The sequence below is a fragment of the Vipera ursinii genome (genome assembly GCF_947247035.1).
Source record: "Vipera ursinii genome assembly, chromosome: Z".
NCBI lineage: Eukaryota > Metazoa > Chordata > Lepidosauria > Squamata > Viperidae > Vipera > Vipera ursinii.
The window spans coordinates 89137342-89161265 of NC_139517.1; the positions used below are offsets into that span (position 1 = coordinate 89137342).

The following is a 23924-nucleotide window of genomic DNA, read 5'->3' on the forward strand; positions in this document are numbered from 1 at the left end:
ATATTCTTGAATGACTTGTTGCCAAGGGTCCTCAAACCAAGAGTCAGCCCCCTTTGTATGGATAACAAAAAGCACTAAAAATAACTGGCAGAAAGTCTGATGGCCATACCTCTATAATTTTTTTTTGCAATTTATGAAATGTTATAAAATATGCAAAGGATGGAAATGACAGGAAAAAATGTGCTTGATTGATCACAAAGGTAGGAGTTCACATTGCTGGAAGTTCTCTTTTGATCACATTTGAAACTATTTACTGAAGACCTCTTTCTAAATAATATTGAGCTGCAATTGCAGATAATGTTTAAAATCTTTAAGTAAGATACAAATACAATCTTTTTAAAAAAGGGAAGAATACAATTAACTATGACACAACTGTGCCATCAAGCTGACAATAAAACATTGCATATTTTAAAGAAGAAACAAAGAGAAAATAAGGTATAAGGAAATAAGAATTGTTAAGCTAAAACCTTAGCAAATTAGACAAAACCTGGGATATGCGGTGTTTTCCAAAGAAAGACAAGCACTGAATTGTTTAACTGTCTGGAGGCAGTGAGTTTCACAGTGTAGCTGCTGGCAAAAGAGGTGAAGCATGAGACAATGTATACCATCTTTGCTTTAAGAAAAGACCATGTTTTTTTAAATGATACAACACTCCAGGCATACTATAAAGATAAATGAAAGGGGGAAAAATAAACAATAGCAAAATGATATTAATTTGAAAAGTAAGAAGTGGATCTATTAAAGACAACCAGCACGAAATACAATTAGAAGAAGTATTTCTCAAGACAGAAGTTTCGAAGAATTTGATGATATTGACTTGGACCTTTATAGAAATCAATTTATGGAAGTCCAGTAAATGTTTCCAATTCCATCTTTCTTCCACTCACTCCCTTCCTGCCTCCCACACTGGTTAAGAATTTATTTTAATTTTAATTTAAGAGAGCTGTCCACAATCTTTTGGAAAGGATGTTTGGAAAGGATGTGGGTGTCTTTGAATAGGGAATTTTATTTTCTGAATTTATCAGGATATTAGAAAGTGAGACCTAAGTGGGGAAACAGTTTTAGGCTTTTCTTAGGATCCAGATATGATACTGAAATGCAGATTTGGTAACAGCTAGGAATCTCCGATTTTAGTTTGAACTAGTGAACATCTGTAATTGTAGCCATCAGACTACTTCTAATCTCCTATTGGCCCCTATCAAGGGAATGTCTCCTTTTAATTCTAGTTGCATGCTGTGTCCTAGTGAAGAATATTACATCTATACAACCCCACAAAAGTTTTGAGTCATGAAGATAGATTTTAAGAAATTTGTACTTTTGTGACTACAAATTATAGATGCTCACTGTAATTTGAATGCAGATAGTGATAAGGTTGCCAGGAAGCTTGGGATGGAAAGCTAGGTAGAACAGAATTTCTGAAATTCTTTCCAACTTTTAATAGTTCTGCTCTAAGTCACAGAGAAATGTCAGAATATGAGTGGGAGTGTACAATTAAGGAGCTAGCAATATTCCAAATCATTACGTAACCACCTCTTCCACGGGAATGCATAGGTAGAATATTTCTAAAATGTGTTCCCATTTTGTTCATTTTTAGTTAGAAATTTGTGAATCCTTTTGAATTCTAAATATTTCTGTAAAAATATGACCTAAAATGTGATCTATTCTCCACACATGTCCTTACACTTGATAAAGAGAATCCACTTAAGCAGATGAGTCAAAATATTATACTTGTTCAGTGTGCTTAGGCATTATGAAGACTCCTTATATGCACAAGTCTAGCTTTTTTCTGGAAGATAAATCTGTTTTTAATATCTAGGTAATGTTTTTTTAAAAGAGTGGTAGTATTCTCTACATGGAAATTCAGTTTAAACTTGATTTGGCCATGTGTGTTGCTGGTTATGTCCCAAATAGGTGCATTACAGGATTTCCTCCTCCTCCTCCTTCTCCCTCTCCTCCTCCCTCTCCCTATTTTAGCCAAGCCCTGGTTTGACCCTGGTCCACCATTCTTTCATTAGCTCAGGACTGCCCCACCATATTTTAAAGATAGCCATTTGGGTTTTTCTATTGCATGGGTGAGAGAGGAGCTAAAATTAGAGAAATGCATAAATTCTACCCTTAAATTGTCTGCAGTAAAGCTCTAAGGACAGGACTTCTTACAAGCCATAGTATTAAGCCAGTTAGAGTATGGTTATTGAGGCAGCATAAATTGCAAAGAAAATTGGAAGTAGATTCATGAAGACAGCCATGGGGAAGAATCTGTGTGTAAGACTAAATATGAAGTTGGAATAGTCTTTGCTGACTGATGTCTTGTATTCACCAGTTGCACAGATCCTAGAATTCCTATTCCAAAACTCTTAAAGCAAACTGTTAATTCTGAAAGTGAAAGCCCAATCTAGATGTGTTGTGTTAAATTGGAGAACAGCAGAATGAATGACTTAGAGCTAGAAAGCTAGAGATTGTGAGAGGTTTACTTAATGAAAATTGCCACTTGCAAGGGTGTTGGTGAACTACTGCTTTTACAGATACGCTTTTAATTTGTGTGTGTCTGTAAATAAATTTTGTTTTAAGAATGTATACACTGCTCGTTCCACTAACTATTGGATTGTGTTAAAAATCAATTAAAAGAGTAGTTAAATGATACAACAAATGAATGTATAACACTGATAAGGAAACATTAAAATCCCTGGAAAAATAAGTAGGAATGGAAGTTTCCTCCATATGTTGATAATTTATTCTACCAGGTAGGCCCCACTGTGGAAACTGTTGAATTCATTGTTGTCAAATATATCTTGAGAAGACTCACAACAAATACCTGCGGTATTAATGACCTAACTGTGCATGGAAAACTGCATAAGAAAGGCATTTCTGTAAGTGGATCAAGCTTGGGTTTTTGTTTTTTTTTTGCCCAAGATGGCGACGGCCGCAGCCTAAGCTTCGGGCGCTCTTCGAGGGCTCCAAGGAATTAGCTTAGGGAGGCCCACGGTATGTTCAGGCGACTCTGGGGGTGGTGGATTTAATAAACAGCTGCTGGGCGCTATTCTTTGCGGCGCTGAGCCCCCCCCGAACTAGCGGCTCTGGAGAACTGCCGCCCGCCGAGCTCCATTATGGCGCCGAACGCTGTTGCAGCGCCGTGAAGCCAGGGACGCCTTGCCTGATTTCTTCTTCTGCCGGCTTGCCGAGGCGACTTTAGGGATTGGGAGGATTCTGGAACAGCTGCTGGGCGCTGCTCCTCGTGGCGCTGAGCCCCCCCCTCCGAACTGTCAGCTTGCTGGTCTGAACTGGCGGCTTTCGAGAACTGCCTGCCTGCCGATCTGCTGAGCTTCGCTATGGCGCTGAGCACTGCGACAGCGATGTGAAGTCCGGGATACCTTGCCTTGCTTCTTTCTTCTGCCGGCTTGCCGAAGCGTCTCTGGGGATTGGGGGGATTTTAAAACAGCTGCTTGGCGCTGCTTTTGTGGTGCTGAGCCCCCCCCTCCGAACTAGCGGCTTGCTGATTTGCACTAGCGGCGTTTGAGAATTTGCCTGCCTGCCGACCTGCTGTTCTCCGCTATGACGCTGAGTAGTCCGGGATGCCTTGTCCTGCCTTCCCTCTTCTGCTTGCTCGCCGTGAATACCCTCTGCTTGTCGGAGGGGCAGCGGCGACGATACCACCGGTCAGAGATCTTTTTACGATCATCAGCTGGCTGGCGCCGTTTTTGGCGGCGTGGAGCCTTTTTCTCCTCCCGGATGGTGGCTGCAGACGGTGGGCCTGGTCATCGGCCTCGGCGGACATGTTGGCGAATTCCCGGACTTACTACATCGGCTGGGATTGCCTCTCTCCGCCGTTGGAAGATTGCCTGGACTGGCGGTCGGGCGTTGGGAAAGAATGCTTTTGTTCTTCCCCCTCCCGGACTGGTGGTGCTGGCTGGAGATGCGAGGATCGACAGAGGCCTGGCCTGCCTGTTCTTACTTTCCCTGTTGACAGGCAGGCATTTGGCTAGCTCCATGCCTGATGGGAGTTGTGATCCCTCCTATTGATAGTCCAGTGTGGCTGGGACCGGACCGTGGTGGGAGGACGGTTTTGGACTGGTCAGCGGCCACCTCACTGGTGTGAGAGACCAATTGGGGTGGCCCTGGCTCAGGATTCCCTTTCTCTCTCTGCTCCTGATTGGACTCCTCAGCCGGAGTGAGAGGACGACTGAGGCTGTCCCTTGGATTTCCATCTCAGGTGAGAGCTGAGATGGCTTTGCAGATTAGGAGATATGCCTACTGGACTTTTTACCATCTATACACCATCACTGAGCGATCCTTGGACATATTCATAACATCTGCCCTAAAAGACTATCCCAGCGCAGTATGATTTATCATTATTCCGGAGCGGACTTGTATGCCCTTAGGGCAGTTCCTGCCTCATGGGCGCGACCTGTCGCCTGTTTCCATACTCCCCTTAATGACGATCCCAAGCTTTGGGATTCCGAGAGGTGGCTGGGCTTAGGGGCCTCGAGTTAAGACATGCTAAGAGGCCCCTGATAAAATTTTTAGCCGGTTATTTTAAGAAGTTAGGGAGGGGGAGGGGGGGGATAGGGAGGGAATCTTTAACCGGCACTCAGTCTGGTCCTGTTAGAGGTCCTGACGGGACGGGGTCTGGGGAGGTGGCTGCTGGTTCTGGGAATGTGGGGGTGGGGCTTCAAATCCCCACGGCGATAGGGAATGGCAGCAGGTGTTTGCGCGGAGGGCCATATCAACATCTGGGATCGCGCCCCCGCTATCTCCGAGCGGTGGCGCGCTCCGACCCTCCGGTTAGCACCCTCTTACCCGGGGATGAGGGTGATCAGGCCCCTGAGCTCAGGTTGGTCTATTTTAACGCTAGATCCGTAGTTAACAAAGCTCCCCTCATCCGTGATCTGATCGAGGAGGAATGTGCGGATCTAGCGTGCATCACGGAAACTTGGTTGGGTTCGGAGGGAGGGGTGCCTCTCACCGAGTTATGCCCGCCAGGTTTCCGGGTGCTGCACCAGCCACGGGCTCAGGGCAGGGGTGGTGGGGTGGCAGTGGTTATTCGGGAGACCTTGTGTCCTCGGGAGGCCACCATTGTCCAGATGGCCGGGAGTGAATCCCTCCTCTTGAGATGTGGTCCTCGGGTTCAGTTGGGCTTGTTGCTCACATACCTGGCGCCCAGCTGTGTGGCAACAGCCCTGCCTGAGCTGCTCGACACCCTCTCAGGGTTGGCGGTGGAGTTCCCCAGGCTTATAGTCCTGGGTGACTTCAACCTGCCATCACTGGGGGGGTCGTCGGAGTTAGCTCGAGAGTTCATGGCTTCCATGACAGCCATGGGCCTGACCCAGGTTATTGAGGGCCCTACTCACGAGGGGGATCATACTCTCGACCTGGTGTTCCTGTCTGGACAGTGGTTGGATGATCTGGGAGGGGGTTCTCCATCCATCTCCCCTCTGTCATGGTCAGATCATTACCTCCTGAGGCTGGTTTTCCGTCATGCCATCCCCCGCCGCTGGGCGGCGGAACCGACCAGGTGGTTCCGCCCCAGGCGCCTAATGGACCCGGACCGGTTCCAGAGGGCGCTTGGGCCGATACCTATCACCCTTACCCACAGCCCAGTCGATGCTCTGGTGGAGGCCTGGGAAACGGCTGCCACCAGGGCACTCGACTGCGTTGTACCCATGCGACCTCTGACTCGGCGCAGATCCCGTTGGGCCCCATGGTTCTCTGTGGAGCTCCGGGAGATGAAGCGTCGGAGACGAGGTCTAGAGAGCGGTTGGAGATCCAGCCGATCCGAATCCGACCGATTGCAGTTAAGAACCTTTATAAGGTCTTATCTTGCGGCGATAAGGACGGCGAAGTCTAACTACTTTGCCGCCCTTGTCGCATCCGCAGATAATCGCCCGGCCGCCCTGTTTAGGGTGACTCGCTCCCTCCTTAACCAGGAGGTGAGAGAGGATCCCTTGCAGGGACGAGCCGAGGAGTTTAGTCATCATCTGGCGGACAAAATCGCTCGGATCCGGACCGGCCTGGACTCTGACTGGGCAGGGTCTGATGTGGAGGAATCAGGCGGTCTTGAGCATGTTATCTGGACTGAGTTCGACCCTGTTTCCCCTGATGATGTGGACAGGATCATGGGGAGACTGAGCTCCACCACCTGTTTGTTGGATCCGTGCCCCTCCTGGCTAGCTTATGCGGCTCGGGAGGGAACACGAGGCTGGTTCCATGCAGTAATAACTGCTTCTTTGAAGGAGGGTGTCTTCCCTGCCGCCCTGAAGGAGGCGGTGGTGAGACCCCTCCTCAAGAAGCCTGCTTTGGACCCGGCTGTTTTAAACAACTATCGTCCAGTCTCCAACCTTCGCTTTCTGGCGAAGGTTGTTGAGAGTGTGGTGGCGCATCAGCTCCCTCTGTTCCTGGAGGAAACTGATTATCTGGACCCGTACCAATCGGGCTTCAGGCCCGGACACAGCACAGAGACGGCATTGGTCGCACTGGTGAATGATCTCTGGAGGGCTAGGGACAGGGGTTGCTCCTCTGTCCTGGTCCTATTAGATCTCTCAGCGGCTTTTGATACCATCGACCATGGTATCCTGCTGCGGCGTCTCAGGGGGTTGGGAGTGGGAGGCACCGTTCTACGGTGGTTCTCCTCCTTCCTCCGGGGCCGCTCGCAGTCGGTGTTGACAGGAGGGCAGAGATCCGCCCCGAGGTCTCTCATTTGTGGAGTTCCTCAGGGGTCGGTTCTCTCACCTCTCCTGTTCAACATCTACATGAAGCCGCTGGGCGAGATCATTCGTGGTTTTGGGGTGGGGTATCACCAGTATGCTGATGATACCCAACTTTTTCTTTCCACCCCGAACCAACCCAGTGATGCCCTCTCCGTGATGTCCCGGTGCCTGGAGGCGGTTCAGGTCTGGATGGGGAGAAATAGGCTTCGTCTCAATCCCGCCAAGACTGAGTGGCTGTGCATATCGGCGTCTCGGGTTAACCATGTTATTCCACCTCTAATGATGGGGGGTGAGGTGTTACCCCCCGTTGATAGGGCTCGCAACTTGGGCGTCCTCCTGGATTCACGGCTCAATTTTGAAGATCACATAGGAGCCGTGACCAGGGGGGCTTTTGCACAGGTTCGCCTGGTGCGCCAGTTGCGTCCCTATCTGGACCGAGACGCCCTACGCACAGTCACTCATGCGCTTGTGACCTCCCGTTTGGACTACTGTAACGCTCTCTACATGGGGCTGCCCTTGAAGACCACTCGGAGGCTTCAACTGGTGCAGAATGCGGCCGCGCGAGTTGTAATGGGGGTTTCCCGATACTCCCATGTAACACCTCTACTCCGTGAGCTGCATTGGCTTCCGGTTGCCCTCCGGGTGAAATTCAAGGTGCTGGTTATCACCTATAAAGCCCTACATGGCCTGGGTCCGGGATATTTGAGGGAACACCTGCTGCCGGCATCAAACGCCCTTCGCCCAGTGCGCTCCCACAGGGAGGGTCTGCTCAGGGTTCCGCCGGTGAGAGATTGCCGGCGGGTGACACCCAGGGATAGGGCCTTCTCAGTGGGAGCGCCTGCCCTCTGGAACCAGCTGCCGGTGGAGCTGAGGACTGCCCCCGACCTCCGATCATTCCGCCGGGGCCTGAAGACCTGGCTCTTTCAGCTCTCGGGCCCAGACTGAGGAGGAATTTTTAATTGGGGTTCTTTTTAACTGACTACAGGGTTAATTTAATATTTTTTAATTTGTTCTTAATTTTTGTATTTTGGTTTTTTAATTCCCTGTAAACCGCCCTGAGTCCTCAGGGAATAGGGCGGTATATAAATATAACTAAATAAATAAAATAAAATAAATGTAAACCATTTTGTTTCTTGTAGCGCATGCAGCATTTCCAAATCCAAGAGGCTCCTATGATGATGTGGCTGTGGCTGCAGTTATGCAGCGTACATGTTATAGCATAGCTATGTTATATGAACCTCCACTTTTCTTTATTTGTAACTGCTTTGATTTATGGAGTATCAATTTGCATAAGCAGCAGTCCTGTTCTTTCTTTGAAGTACTTGAAACGTAGAAAGATTTTATATTAATGAGAGTATTTTTTTTAAAAAACCACAAGGATATTGTATACATTTAAAATACTGCCTCCCCCGGTATTCCTGCAAAACATGAAGGAAAGAGGGTAGAAAAGATCTGGGAAAGCTATGGTGAAGAAATAACATTGAAGACATAAAACAAATACTGGTTTTTGCAGTCTGATTTAAAACATATGAAGAATGGTTATAAAAAGTGGACATGGCTAGTCTAGTGAAGAGAAAGACCAGGGTGACATGATAGCAGTGTTCAATATTTGAGGGATTGTCACAGAGAGGAAGTGGTCAACTCTTTTCCAAAGTATCTGAAGGCCAGACAAGGAATAGTGGATGGAAACTGATTGAGGAGATATTCAACCTAGAAATAAGGAGAAATTTTCTGACATTGAGAACAATCAACCAGTGGAACAGCTTGCCTTCAGAAGTTGTGGGTGCTTCATAACTTGAGGCTCTCAAGAAGAGACTGGACAGCCACTTGTCAGAAATGGTATAGGATCTCCTGCTTGAGCAGGGGCTTGGACTAGATGACTTACAAGATCCCTTTCAACTATTGTATAAGATGAAAAAGAAACTTTTGGATCATAAGACTGAAAGATACAGTATGTAAGATCCACACTGCTATAGAAATGGAGTATTATTATCTGAATCCTGTGAAATTACATACACAGGACCAATGCTTTTTAAAGAAAAGATTTGTAAAAAAGAAACTATAGGTAGTTCTTGACCTGCAACCATCCATTTAGCAAAGTACACTGAAAAAAGTGTAGTCCTCAAACTTATGACCATTGTAGCATTCTCCATGGAGTTTTTAAGGAAACAGATATTTTGGAGAGATCAGGGAATTTAATCACTTATCTGAGTTCAGTGGCTATTACATTTCCTTGTGTAATTCCCTGTTGATAATAAGACTATAACATACACATGGATATAGAAGCAAATTCAGATAGTATGTATGCAGACCAAGATCTATAGCCTTTGGAAGCTATTCATATGATTCAATTGTGGTTGTGGCAAAAGTGCTGAGAACTGAACTGAGTTGCATTACAATAGATATAGACTGCATTATTGCAAGTCGACAAAGCATCAGTATAGACACACATATTTACAATTTATTGGAAATGTAATGCTTAATTCAAAAAACTACACTAGCAGAATTATAAGTGGTATGCCCATGTGGTGCACCCTATTATGCTGCTATCATGGGAAATTCTTAATGCAAACATTACATCAAGTATCTACTTCTCGGGCCAATAAAATATTTTTCCTTTCCTCTCTCCTGTTAAATTCATAACAGACATTGTGTTGCAATTATCATTTTTCAATTGGATGAGGTATGGTCATTGAGAAAAGTATATTTTAGAAATTGTTGATAGAAGAATACAATTGCTTCTTTTAGAGAGTTGTTCTATACAGTATTAGCTGAATGAATTAGCTGCCCCAAACCCATTGTTTACAGTGGGTTAAATATTTTAATTCAAACCTATATCTCTGTAAATTCAAACACAGTGGCTCATTTCACCTGTCAAAGTCAGATTCAGCAAGTGTGATGATGCTTTTGCTTTCTTAGGCAAGATTTGTTAGACCAAAGGGACTGGCTAAATAATCCAAGATTGCTCTTGATATGATATGGCGTGCAGCCCTTGGTTTATTGTTTTTTTTTTAACAAGCCAGTATCTTAAGCAGGATTTGTACTTAGTTTACAGTCTGTTCATTTTTATTTTTATTTTTTAGCTGAGTGTTTTGGGGACTATTGCTAGTGGTCTGGTAACATCCTTGCGATGTGGCATTGAAAATTTGGAGTGTAAAGAGTTTTAATTGCAAAATAAGCCTATTAACTGAGTGTTGGAAATAACTGAAGGGTAGTGAGGGTTTTGGTCTCCGTGTTTCTGTGTTTGCAAAGCTCCTCCTCTGCCAATAATACCCAAGTGGATCGGGCAGCATGTCCTTCTCTAGCACTGTTTTTAAAAAAAATAAAAAGAAAAGAAATCCATCTTACTGTGAGAATTCAAACATCTAGTGAATTTATGTTTTATTTTTCCACTTCCTTTTTGAATTAGTAAGTTTTTAAAATGGAAAGATTTTTCTTTATTCTCATTGAACACATTGGGAATTAAACCAGTCAAGTTTTGGAACTTTTGTTCTGAGCTAGTTAGAAAGGAAAACACTGCCCAATGTTGTGAGTTCATGATGTATACTTCTGAAATTCACTATTGATTTTGAAATTCAAGGTGCTCTTTATGCTAGCTGTCCTAAACTTGGCACCTATCATGTCTTGGTAGGATGATGCTAGAATTCTCAGCCCCTGGAGATTGCCATACCAATATAACCAATTAGGAAAACGTTGCTCTGTGTTTAATCTTTGTTTAATCTTTTTAAATATTTGTATTCTTGTATTTTTATATGTTTGCCCTGTTCACCGCCCTGAGTCCTTCGGGAGAAGGGTGGTATACAAATAAAATTATTATTATTATTATTATAAAGTAAAACTGAAAGTCTCCGCTTTTAATCACTGATAATGTTTTATGTGTGCAGGAGATTATGAAGATGGGGAAGAGAATGAAAGGTCTTGTCCTGTTGCTCCTGACAGTCTCTCTCTAGCATCTGACCGTTATGATAAAGAGGATGAAGCTCCTTCTGATGGTGAGTGATTTTTCTAGATCTCATCCTGAATAATTATAATATTGTTGATAGTTTGTTTGGACTCTAATGAACTGCATAAGAAGATATTGGAGAACAGTAAACTCTCAGGAAGCTTAAGGCCCTGAAAAGTTTCTTACCTTTCCAAGCTTGTTAAGGAACTGAAGAGCACTCTCTAGTGGCAGAAAAAGCATGGTGAAATAATAATATTTGAAATGATATTCTTGCTTGTTTTGTATTAAAATTAAAACTTGTTTCTTAGATGTTCTTCATAAGCAAATAAAAGTGATTGAAATATTTTTTTTCTTTCAAACATAAAATGGGAAGATTAAATAATTTATTCTTAAGATTTTTCCAGTTAATACCGGTAAGTTAGTGTGTACTTCCTGAACAATTATTTTTTAAAATTTGAACACTTTTCCTACAATTTTAAAATAAAAAAACATAATCAGTTATAATTATATTTTAAGGGAAAATAATTGAGGGAATCATGGCTTACTATCTTTTATTAATGAGAATTAAGTGATGTTTGATAAATCACGCATACATATAACTTCAATTTAAATGAATTTGTTGCTCAAAAATTTAGACTGGTAAATGAGGGCTGTTGGAGAAGTGGTGGTTTGCCATATACCAATCAAATTGTTTAGTTTTGTTTCAATTGTTGAATGAAAAAAATATGCTTTTTACAGCATGATATGCTACATTTTATGTTATTCAGATTATTCCCTTTGGAATCATATATTGCATTTATGAGATATAAAATTATGGCTATTGCAGTGTAGGGATAACTCAGATAGATTGATAAACCTTCTAACAGCCAAGCAAGCAGGATCTTAGTGTTCTTCAAATTTTGTAGATTGTATAATGTTAACAATAAAAGTTTTCCTGTTTTGAATCCACCTTTTTACTATTCTAAGAAAAAAGCCGGTTAAATATCAGCAATAAAATAGCCTTTTAAGTTTTTTTTAAATACATGTATTTATTGGTATAATAGATTAGATGAAGTTTTTAGACTTATTTTTCCCTGAAGGCATTAAATAGAGTATAAACCTTTGTCTTTGACAAATCTGGTGCTTATGTTCCATTCCCCATGTTTTATGGCAGCGGACACATTCAACACATTGAATACATATACAAAGAAGCAAGCATGAGAAATATTTTTTTCTTGTTTTTTTGAGAGAGAAAAAATATAGACAACTGCTTTTGTTTATGAAAATGAAAAGTCAATTGTAGAACAATTTTGAAGCCTGAGCCTTAAGTATTACCAATACAAATGCATTAACTATTCGTTTTAAAAAGCTTCCAAATACTATTATTAAGCTATGTTAATTATATCAATTTGAATATTTTACAAGGTCTTTCTTTTTGTAAAAAATAAAAAAATGAGAAATGAATTCTATTTATAGCATGGGCTGTTCAGAAATAAATCCCCTTGAACACAATGGCTATGGGGGTTTAAGATTAATTCTTTAATGCAGTCCTCCTTTTCTCTCAGTTAAGTGCTTTAAGGAAATTCACATTTTAACCACCTAAACCCTTTTTTGAATGTAGTAGTGGAACCTTGGCAGATTGTTTTTGAAAGCATATACTTCCTCATATGCAAAATACTTAAAAGAATTCCAGATATTTCATTTGTAAGTTCTGTAGAAACATAGATTAGTGATTTGTGCATCCAGATAAAAGTGATGGACACTGTGTTCTAAGTAGCTTAGAAATTATAAGCAGCCAGTGGTATCTTTAATTAAAAGATCATTCATCTTTAACTAAACCTTTCAACAGTATTTTAAGACCATGCCATAAATACATACATTTTATTTGTTAATTTTTAAATTAACTATTTAGCATTTTATTCACAAGATAAAGATTGTATAAATGAACATCTTTGTTTATAACTGTAGAGCTCTGTATATATTTATTTATTTTTCAAATTTATAATGAATAAGTGACTTTGAGAGGTGATCAGCAAATTTAAAAAACAGTTACAAATAATAATATTATTAAAACATTAAAATGTATAAAAACCCAGCTAAAGACAAGCATCATATAGTACTATACTGAAAGATCATTTTGACTATCAGTGGAATAACTAAATGGGGCAGAAATTTCTTTTCTGTCAAACTGGTAACTGCTTTGTCTTTCTGACTGTGGTTTCCCCCCCTCAGGAAGGCATGAGTTAGAATTCCAATTTTTTTTCGAATATAAAGTTGAACAATGAATGTGCTTTTTAGAATAATATTGAACGCTGTTTCTGAAAATGTTGGTTTTTGACATATACGTCTCTCTATATATTTTAAAGTCTGCTGCTGGCTTGTATTCTTTGTCTTGTAACAAATTATTTGCCCCCTCTCTCCCCAGTTCAAAAGTCCATTCAATTCCCCAATGGCTACCTAATTTTCCAGTTATTTCCCTCAAGCCATACGTGTTTTGGTTTCTTTATGATTTATTAGGTACTGTAGAAAAGATACATAAGTTACATCTTCTAATGAAATTCAAGCACACCTCAGTAATGCTTTGACTCAGTTGTCAGCAGCAATTAAATTTCTAGCAGGGAGAATAATACAGGGGACCAGCCATCGTACAGAAATGAGAAAGAAAGAAGCTATGAAGGTGAGAAAAACAGTTGTGAAGAAGCTACCTCAAATAAAACAAGATATACAATTCTTGACCACCATATGGCTCCTGCCTGGTTCTTCTTTTATTGGCTTATGGTCTGATTGATAGGAAAATCATAACTTGCTATATGCTAACAGGCAGAGTTCACTTGTAGGTTATTGTAAACTGATAAAGGCTTTGATGGAGGTTTGATTTTCACATTGGAACCCGACTGCCCCAGATTAATGGAATTACAATGAGAAGCTAGACTAGTTACAGCTTTGTCAGAAAAACTGATGGAGATTCTATAGTCATGACTGCTCATTAATACAAGTTGTCTGAAAGGTGTGGGGGCTTCTCTGTACAAAAGGGTCAGGATAACTGATTTTTGAATAGGATTTTATTTATTTATTGATGATTAGTTTTCTTGTAAAACAAATGATGGCCTCTTCTATAGTATAACAGTGTTGCACATTTGTTAATATGTTTGTGGCAAGGAGTAGGCCTTGATCTGACAGAGTTCACCCTTGATAGAATTGGAAATCAGAAGAACAGAAGTGTATTGTTTTGCATATAAATCTTACGTTGCAAATATTGCTGTTTTTAAAGAGAGATTTTAAAAAAAGTTGAAATGTGAACTATTTGCAACTAATGTTTGATCTTAATTTGGGAAAAAGCTACGGTATGGTAAATAAAAACAAAAAGTGGATTTTGTTTGTAGAAAAGTTATTCATACTATTATGCCATAGTGCATTTACATCCCAACACCATAATATAATATAGTAGGATGGAATATTATTTCAGAGAAGAGTTTTCAAGACTGCAGCATCTTCTGATTCATCCTGACTCTGATTTCTCTATTTTCCAATATATTAGCTTTGGAAAAAAAAGCCAATTTTTGAAATACTTGTGTGTGGGATTCCTCATATGTCAGATGGCAATAATTATACCCGTGATTCAGTCATGAATCTAATATGTTTACATGATTTCATGAAGAAAATTCAGTACCAGAAATTGTATGCCTATCAGTCAGAATGCAAAATTCAGCTATGTACTTTTGGGATATTCAGATGTATGTGCTGGCATACAAACGAAAGAAAATCAATCTTTCCTCACCTCAAATAAGAGATAGTACAATGACTTACTTCCAAGACTGATGGAATACTGAAGGGGCTTTCTGACAGGGAGTAGTAAACAGAGACGCAAAAAGTATATTTAAATAGCCCTCAGTAATCTTTGCTACTTTGTAGGAAGTTTTTATTATGCATGAGTGGAATAGAAATAGGACCACATGTCAAAAGATTAAAGAATTCGTCCTTTTGATGGAATTTCTTTCTCCTTCACCAGAGTTTCTCCCTTTATTCTGGTGCACCTTCTGTGCAGACATCTTTCTCTGTTTTGGCTTCAAGATAGATAAAATAGGTTCATCATTTTTACTATGTGAGTATCTAGAGCAGGGGTGTCAAACTCAATTTCATTGAGGGCCGCATCAGCATTGTGGTTGCCCCTCAAGGGGCCGGGTGGGTATGGCCAGGGTGGGCGTGGTCTGCTGGGTGGGCGTGGCTAGAGTGCGTATGGCCTACTGGGTGGGCGTGGCCAGCTCTACATCCTTCGCATCAAGGGTGACTATGGGGGCCTGGGCAGGAGTGGGACAGATCTGAGGGTCTCTGGCAGAAGGAGGGTCTCTGGGCCAGGGCCAAGGCAGAGGGGCCCATTCCCTCACTGTTTCCAGGATGGCTTCGCGGGCCGCATGAAACCACTTCACGGGCCGGATCTGGCCCCCGGGCCTTGTGTTTGACATGTCTGATCTAGAGTTATACTGTGCCATTATTTATTTAGTCATAGGAATATAGGTAAGTGATAATAAAATCAGTTAATAGGTAAAATTTATGGTAGCCTACCATGTCAACTTGATTTCTTCATTATTTTTCAAACTTCAAATAGCTTAACTACCAAACATACTGGAAGTGGAGAGAAAAAACTAATGATTTTGTGATGCATTCTGAAGTGTTCTTTTGTTATGAATCAAAATTTGTCTTTTTTTGTTTGGAGCTTAGAATGCAGTGATTTAGGCTTTAAAATAAATTCTCTACCCTGAGTTCAACCATGGAAAATGGATGTTGAAAATTTGCCTGTCAGGGTAGTTGCCTGATTCTAAAATGGTGGCGTGCTAAGTATCTACATAGAGCAAAATGAAATCAATGCTTTATAAAATTGGTTATGACATACTACTTACGTGTTCTTCATTAAAGCTTGTAGATCACATTAAAAGTAAGATGATATATTTGCTCTACTAACTTGTTTCAGTTAAACATTTTTAAAAGGTTTGGAAGGCATAGGAAGGATTGTAGTTCCCAAGATGTACATATATTTCAGTTAGAAAAAGCTGTACAGTGCATTTATAAAGAATAGTGTCTTATTTAAAAAGTTAGTTAAAATATTTATACCTCACATTCTGATACTGAAATAAGAATTCTGATGTGGCTATTTCAGGATAATAATAATAATAAAAATCAAATGACAACAGAAGTAATAAACATTACAGATAATAAATCATCCTAGATTGCCCTATTGAAATGCATGGTAAAAATATAGTTCTTAATGGACATCTGAAAATGCAGAGGGAAGAGACCAATTTAATTTTCAATAGTCTGGATTTTATCACCCAGCAGGCTTGTCTTGCAAATTCTCTGACTAGACTTTCATTTGTTTTTGATAGATAGAGCAAATCCCAAACCTCTGTGCTTTGCTGAAGGATTACATCTTTTTTGCATGAATATTTCTTTGCTGACTTAGATAATTGACTACTTTGCTTGGAACTTTGAATTAAGGAACTTTACCCATCATGGATAACATCAACTTTAGTCATTTGTTGTTGTTTTTATTTGCTGCCATTTTGTATTCTTGATTCCTTCAGATTTCTATATCATATTACCAGGCTTTTAAGAGCAAAAATGAATTTATTCCATTTAGTTTTTATTGATCCATATTTCATTTTGGTAATTTGATGCTATCAAATAATAATTTTAAAAGTCAATGACCACAGTCACTTTTTATTAATCCCCTGCTTCTTGCTAGCTTGGATCTTTCCTCTGGCCTGCATTGCTGTTTATGAGCAAAACTAATTAGGGGCATCCATAACATTTTTTCTAACATATACAGTAGATAAAAGAATGGAGCTTGTTCTCAGTTGGAAAAACAACATATACCAGTATTTTGATAATTATGTTAATTAACAATTTATGTAGCTTGAAAAAGTTTGAAAACTCCTGCTCTAGATCAGGGGTGTCAAACTCAATTTTATTGAGGGACGCATCACCATTGCGGTTGCCCTTGGGGGGCCGGGTGGGTATGGCCAGGGTGGGCACAGCCTGCTGGGTGGAGTGGGTGTGGCCAGCTCTACATCATTTACGTTAAGGATGCCTGTGGGGCCTGGACAGGAGTGGGACAGATCTGAGGGTCTCTGGCAGAAGGGGGTGGGACTGTAGCAAGTGCCAAGGCATGGTCCACTGGAGGAGCCTCACTGTTCCTCTCAGGAGGGGGGCTGAATGGTGCCGCAGGCTGCCCAGAGCCTTGGGCAGCAGAGGTCAAACACCCAGCCAAGCCCTCAAGCACCTGCGGCACCAAGCCCAGCCCCATTTCCCCAAGGGGGTGCCCAGCTGCACTTACCTCCTCCTCAAGGCTGCTGCTGCTATGCTTCTTTCCTTAGCCAGGTTGCTCATGATGGGTATGAGGGCAAAGTCAGAGGGAGGCCCACTCCCTCTCCATGGGAGGAGACCTAGCTTACTATCCAAAGCTTCCTTAGCAATAGGATGGGATAGGCCAGGAGGAGGGGGCAAGGGGGTGGTGAAAGGGCAGCCGGATAGGACTAAGGCAGGAGTTCCCTCAGAGCCTCCTTCCTTCCTTCCTTCCTTCCTTCCTTCCTTCCTTCCTTCCTTCCTTCCTTCCTTCCTTCCTTCCTTCCTTCCTTCCTTCCTTCCTTCCTAGAACAGAGTGGTGGGAAAATAATTGAGATGAGGGAGGGAGAAAAACAGGCAAGTAACACAGATGGGGAGCTGTCATCCTTTGTGAGGAATGAAGAAATGCTCCATTGCCTGGAAGTGGCCAGCACATGGCCCTTGTCTACTTCACATATCTGGCTTGGTGGGCTCTGGGGGTGGGGATGCCATGAGCAGCATGAGAGTCAAATTTACTTGCGCAATGCTGCCCAGCCCCCAGGCTGCCCGTTTTTGGCAGGCAGCGGGTCGCTCTCATCACAGCACTGAGATGCTTAGCCTGGCAGTGTAAAGCTCACCAGCTTTGCACCTTGCTGCCTACTGAAACCGGGCAGGCTGAGGGCTAGGCAGCATTGCACTTATCATCAGATTCACACCACCCAGCTCAGCTCTTGGCACTGTGAAGAGAGCACCCCACTGCCTGCTGAAACTGGGCAGGCTGGGGGCTGGGCGGTGGTGTGCTTCTCTTCAGATTCATGCTGCCAGGCTCAAGCTCTTGGTGCTGTGAAGAGAGCGTCCCCTGCCTGCTGAAACCAGGCAGGCTGGGGGCTGGGTAGCGTCACACTTCTCTTCGGATTTGCACCGTCTGGCTCAGCATTTCGGCACTGTGAGGAGAGCACCCTTCTGCCTGCCAAAACCAGGCAGGCTGTGGCTGGGTGGTGGCACACTTCTTTTTGGATTCGCACTGTCTGGCTCAGCTTCTCGGTGCTGTGATGAGAGCGCCCCACTGCCTGCCGAAACCCATCCCCTGGAGCCCATCAAGCCAGATACATGAAGTAGACGAGGGCCATGTGCTGGCCACTTCCAGGCGATGGTGCATTTCTTCATTCCTCACAAAGGGTGACACCTCCCCCGCATGTGCAAGGGGGCAGGGCCGACGCAACATGGGCCGGTCCCTCGCTGTTTCCAGATGGCCTTGCAGAGCTAAGACTGAATGCGTTTCAGCCTAGATGGCCACCACAAAATTGTACATTGGCTCCCGGCTGATCTGGGCCAGGGCCAAGGCAGCGTGGGCCATTCCCTCACTGTTTCCAGGATGGCTTTGCGAGCCACATGAAACCACTTCGCAGGCAGCATCTGGCCCCCGGTCCTTGTGTTTGACATGTCTGCTCTAGACCATATATTGTAGTCTTGTTCCATATTGGTTATTTAAAATTGTTAAAGTTGTTTTGACTGCTTCACTTCTCTGGCAGTTTTAAATTTAATGGGTACCTTAATTCTTTGATTATTGTTTAACAGCTAGCAATTGCTTGTTATATTGCATTTTATAAGTCAGTAGATTCCTGAACTAATTATTTTTCAAATTTAATTTTGCCAATGTGTTTTATCCCTTTTCATAGCTGATCAAGGGATTTTTCAAAGAGCTAGGAAACCAGAAACTTTTTCATACGATGATCTTATACAGTGGTCTTCAAACTTGGCCCTTTTATGACTCATGGACTTCAACTCCCAGAATTCCTCAGCCAGTATGCCTGGCTGAGGAATTCTGGGAGTTGAAGTCCATGAGTCATAAAAGGGCAGAGTTTGAAGACCCCTGATCTTATATTTTGATTATATGTCTTTCAAGTCAAATCTTGCTGACACAACAACTGTTTTATTTTTTTAAAGTTTAATTCATATATGTTTGACACTTAATAATTAATGGTCTATTCTACAATATCTGAAAGTGCCCTTTTAAACGGGATTGCATTTCTCCATCTTTTGTTTATTACTAAGTATTTTTTTTAGATTGTATTAATTTGACTAGTGATTAGTGTGGCATTATTTTATGTTACTTGCAAAATACATTAGTAGTTTTCAATTTCTTGTTGTCTTATATTAATCATGGATATTGCCTGCTTTGGAGTATTGTGAGGCATAGATTTAAATATTTATGGATTTTTTTCTAAATATTGTTTTTATTAGTTGATTGCTAAGTGTTAATTTTATTAAATAGAATTTTGTAACTATTGGATTTTTTTAAATTTAAAATGCACTACACCATGTAATGTTGCATGTAAAACTGTTGTATGTAAAACTGCAACAGTTTTTGCAAAGAAACAAGGTGTTACCTTCCCCAAACCCAATTAATTATAACTATTCTTTCCTGTTTCATCAGTAAAAGGTACATATATTTCTATAACACTAATGTTCAATTGATGATTGCCACTAATTCTAATAGATATGATGCTGTCATTTATGGAAATAAAGCTAAGCACAATGTTTAGCAGTGTTGGTCTTTTGTTTTTTGTTTTGAATATCACTGCCATTCCCTTCTTCAAATAAGTGTATTATATAATTATCTGATTTTAAATGGCCCATTCTGAACCATCTAACTGCACTAATTCTTAAAACACCTAGTTGTGAATTCCAGCTATTCCTGATTCATGCTTCTCATATTTGATGTTTCTCTTTCAATATTGACACCATCAGTGAAGAACCAAACTTGGCTTTGATTTGATTATGCCATACCTCCACTCTATTCTGTTATTAGAGGAGTGACTTCAGATCTAGAAGTAGGTTGACATGCAATATTTTAAAACTGACATATCTGTAAGGTTTCTAGGAATAATATAAAAATGATGTACCATTGCTTTCTTCTGAGTTTACTTTTGAGTTTGTTTCCCTAGCGAATGGCTTTCTCCACATCTGCAGAGCCCCTTCTAGCCACCTTTACATTGTTGATTACTTTTAGCTGTACATTTCCTCTTTTGTTCTTGACAACTGATGTTGCTTTCAGGGTCATTAAAACTTCTCCTTACATCAAGGTGGTAATCCCCAGGAAAACACAGTGTATGGTGCCTCTATAGTACCATCTATTCACCATAAATAGTTGTCTCAGGTGTTAGAATAGTATGCAGTGTATTTGCCAGAATGCAATATTACTTAAATTAGTGTTTGAGGAAAATAAAGTATAACTGGATTCTGGTTTACTGCTTTGCAAACAAATGGGAAAAGGACCCACGAGGCTGACCATATTATCAGGTATTACTTTAATATTTAGTTTGATAGCAGTAAAGTGAAAGGATTATCTGTCTACTATTTGCCTAACTTTCCATAAACTGGCTAAATTAAGATCTGAGATTATATTATTTCTGCTTTGATTGCTTCAGTTAAGAAGTTCTCATTTTGCAGAGATTGTTTCAGTGTGTTTTAGGATTTAATTTAGGAAAACAAGAAGCCCATAAAACTATAACAGAAAAATCAATAAATGGAATGGGTATCTCCAATGACTATGAAATCTCTAGGAAATCATGGAAATGTTTGTTCAGTATTACAGATCTCTTGTCAACAGAACTTTTTTACTTACCAAGTGTTAAAGAGGATGAATTTCCAAAATAATCTGAAAATCTTACTATGGTTAGTGATAACTGAGTGACTTCACCACCTCTAACTATTTCTTGTTTTCATTATTCCTTCCTGCGGGCACTAATGGATTAAGCTGCCAGTCAGTGGCTATAATCTTTCTAGTGACACCATCTGGCTTGTTGGCACTTGAGGTTGGGATGATTCTTCTGCCATTGCAACTGGCGTTATCAAATGGCTAGAGTATTGATTATAGCTCTCGTGCTAGTAGCTGCTAATTTTCATGTACTGTTCACTTTAATTAGTAATTTTATGCATTTTTCCCATGTATATTAAAAATAAATCTTATAGTGTTGGATGTATTTGTGAAGAGCATTTCTTTTTTCTGACAGGTTCAGTTCTGATCTAGCAGATCTTTTAATTCATTTTGTAAGTTTTGGGGTGGATTAGAAATGGTGAAGATATTTGATCATTCTAGATTTCACTTCATATAGAATATTGTATACATCACTTAGGAAGCTATTGATTGTAGGGGTACAATCAAGCCCCATTTCCATCTGTCCTGTTTGCCATCGTTCACTCCCTAGAGACTAAAATGGACAATGTGAAATTTGAGCGGGCCACGAACAAGGAGTATATATTGGAGGTGGTGACCCTTTGAGAGCTGTATGCAACGAAATTTCATTTTGATGTATGCCGATTGGTGTACATTCAAAGTGACAATAAAGTTATCATAAAGTTATCATTATTATTGTCCATATGTATCCCAAAGCTTTAGATTTCTGTAGCTAGAAAAATAATGGCAGGCTTATCTGCCACTTATGATAGTTCTACTTAATTAGTGTCAGATTTGTTCATATGTAAATCATATAGTATATGTTCTAGGTGCTTTAGTTATAGAAACTGTCTTGCAGGAATATAGAATTTCCATACATTTTGAAGCCATGGAATAAAACCAATTTTTTCATGGGAGTCTTCAGGGGGAAAAAAATAGAAGCTTTCGGGGGGGGAAAAGAATAGATGCATTATTCATTTTTTCCACCACAATTTATTGATCTATTTTGGTATTCTAGAATATGCAACACAATACATATACATTTGATTTATTTATGAATGGGAATTGTATAATTTAAATTATAATTAAGTTTACTATGAACTTCCTTTAAAGCATTTTATACTTTTTTACAGATGGAAGTATAAATATCTGAGGTTTAAGAAATAAAGGATTTCTTTGTTTTGTTAAGCTTGAAAAATATAATATTGAAGGTGAAAGAAGCTATCTACGTGATGGTAAAACAGAATGAATAAAGCTTAGTTGTCGCTTGAGAATCCCCCAAGCCCCAAGCAAAGGAGGGTACTGAATTTCCTTCTTTCCTTCCTTTGGTGGAGATGGTAGTCCCTCCAGAAGGATGAGGCAGAAATACCTCTTGTCTTATGTTGAAGAGGTGTCTGCATATATCAGCTATAAGGTCTGATATTTGAATAAAAAATCTTCTCATTACAAGTTAATAGAAAATATGGTGTGTGGGGGTTGATAAATGATGGCAAGGTTTGAGCCCCCTGTTATATTGTATTTGATATTCTAAACCATTGTTTTTCACACTGGCTTGGGAATTCTAAGACATGAAGTGCATGCATATTAACATTGCCAAGTTAAAAAAAATTGTTCTAAACAAAAAAAGAAAAAAGTTTTGAGATTATTTATTTAACTTTTCCAATTATTATTTTTTATTTTTTCCAAATATTTGGAAAAAAAAATACATTTGAGGCAAAACCAAAAATAACTATTTTCTGTCTAAATATCTATTCCCCCTGCAAAGGTTTTCCTACAACCTTCATCAAAATATAGTATCAAAAAAAACTCCATTAGTTTATTTAGAGTATATATAATTCACATAATAATAGCCAGGATTTTTCATTTGGCTTTGCTGACATAAGCTGTTAGTCTTGTTTTGTATCTAACTTAAGCAGGCATAAAGCAAAACAAAATTTATATTAAGGTTTATGCTTAATTTTAACTCAAATGAGATTCATTGTAAATTTTATTCATTGCTTAATAATGATGGTTATTCTGAACTGGGTTAGTGCTGTCAGAAGTATGAATTCAAATCCGTTAGTGACATGCACAAAACATGAATAATAAAAGTAAAATGCCCTGACTGAATGAATGAAAAAAGGACACTTGTAGTATGTATGCAGACATTTAAAAAGTTGTTACAAATATTTTATTCTCAATTTTGCTCTCTGGAAGAAACATTCTTATTGTTAATGATGGATGCATCTTTTCCTGATGCTGTATTGCCATATAAAATATATTATCTTTAAATAGCATTTTGAGGTTAGTTTACTAACAAGATAATAAAATTATGTATTAAAATATAAACAACCTCCCCCCTAAAAGTAAGCACAGCTATATTGTGGCTTAAAAATGTTAAGAAAAGTAAAATATTTTCCTGGCATAAAAATATAACGATATGTTTTATATGAACCTTTGTTGGGAAAGTATTTGAATAGTGAAAGCTCTAAGTCTACTTGTATGGGAACTACTTAGACATGTCAAAGTTGTGACGTCACGTGATGTCACCCAACGTATCAGCTTTTTCACCATTGCCGGCAATGAGGTGGGTGTGGCTTCCCGATGATGCGTCAGGCCCGCGGGCCGGCAGTTTGACACTCTGAGTTAGATGGAGAGTCACTTATAGCAAGCTAACTACGAAAAAAATTATGGACAAGTGTATATGGAGATGAGCAGGTATTTGCACATGCTGGTTCAAAGTAGTAAAGTTCAAGCCAGTACTTTGAACCAATCATACAGTATGAATGTATTGTTTAGCCACAAGGGAAAAAAATAGGATGACATGATGCTGATTTAGATATAGAACATAGCCATGTAGGAAGGATTTGATTAGTCCTATTGCCAAATAAGCTTCTGACCTTTCTGAGTGGCCTGTATAAAAATACAGAACTTGGCTTTATATTGTGGTTATATTCATAACATCCTAGAGTAATTATTTTAAAACTATGATTTGTTGAATGAGTGATATATTTGTTGAAGGAGCATCACTCAAGTTCAAAGCAAGCAAGTGTAATAAGGCTTACTTAGCATAATGCTTAAAATAGACCAGCATGTTCTTTTTTCATTATAAATGTTCCAGTAATTTTGCAACAAATGAAGATTATGAATAGACATTTTCAAATTATTGTTGAAAACTATGTTTGAAGATTATATCTAAATGTGAAGGGATTTATTTTTGTCTTTGTAGCTGGACAAAGTTAAAATTGTCTGAGCAATAAGTGAATTAAACTTCTATTTAGGAGCACAGATACAAAATGCGTTATGAAAAATGTCTACCTGAAAT

General features: G+C 40.3%; 1 protein-coding gene across 2 annotated transcripts in view; it reads left to right on the forward strand.

The window, feature by feature from the left end:
• SKAP2 (src kinase associated phosphoprotein 2) overlaps window positions 1-23924 on the forward strand; it is a 143698-nt gene that overhangs the window by 31991 nt on the left and 87783 nt on the right. For both annotated transcript variants that reach the window (XM_083376690.1, XM_083376691.1), the window contains exon 4: window positions 10586-10693. In XM_083376690.1, coding sequence (XP_083232816.1) covers window positions 10586-10693 — 108 coding nt within the window. The remainder of the gene's footprint in view (window positions 1-10585; window positions 10694-23924) is intronic.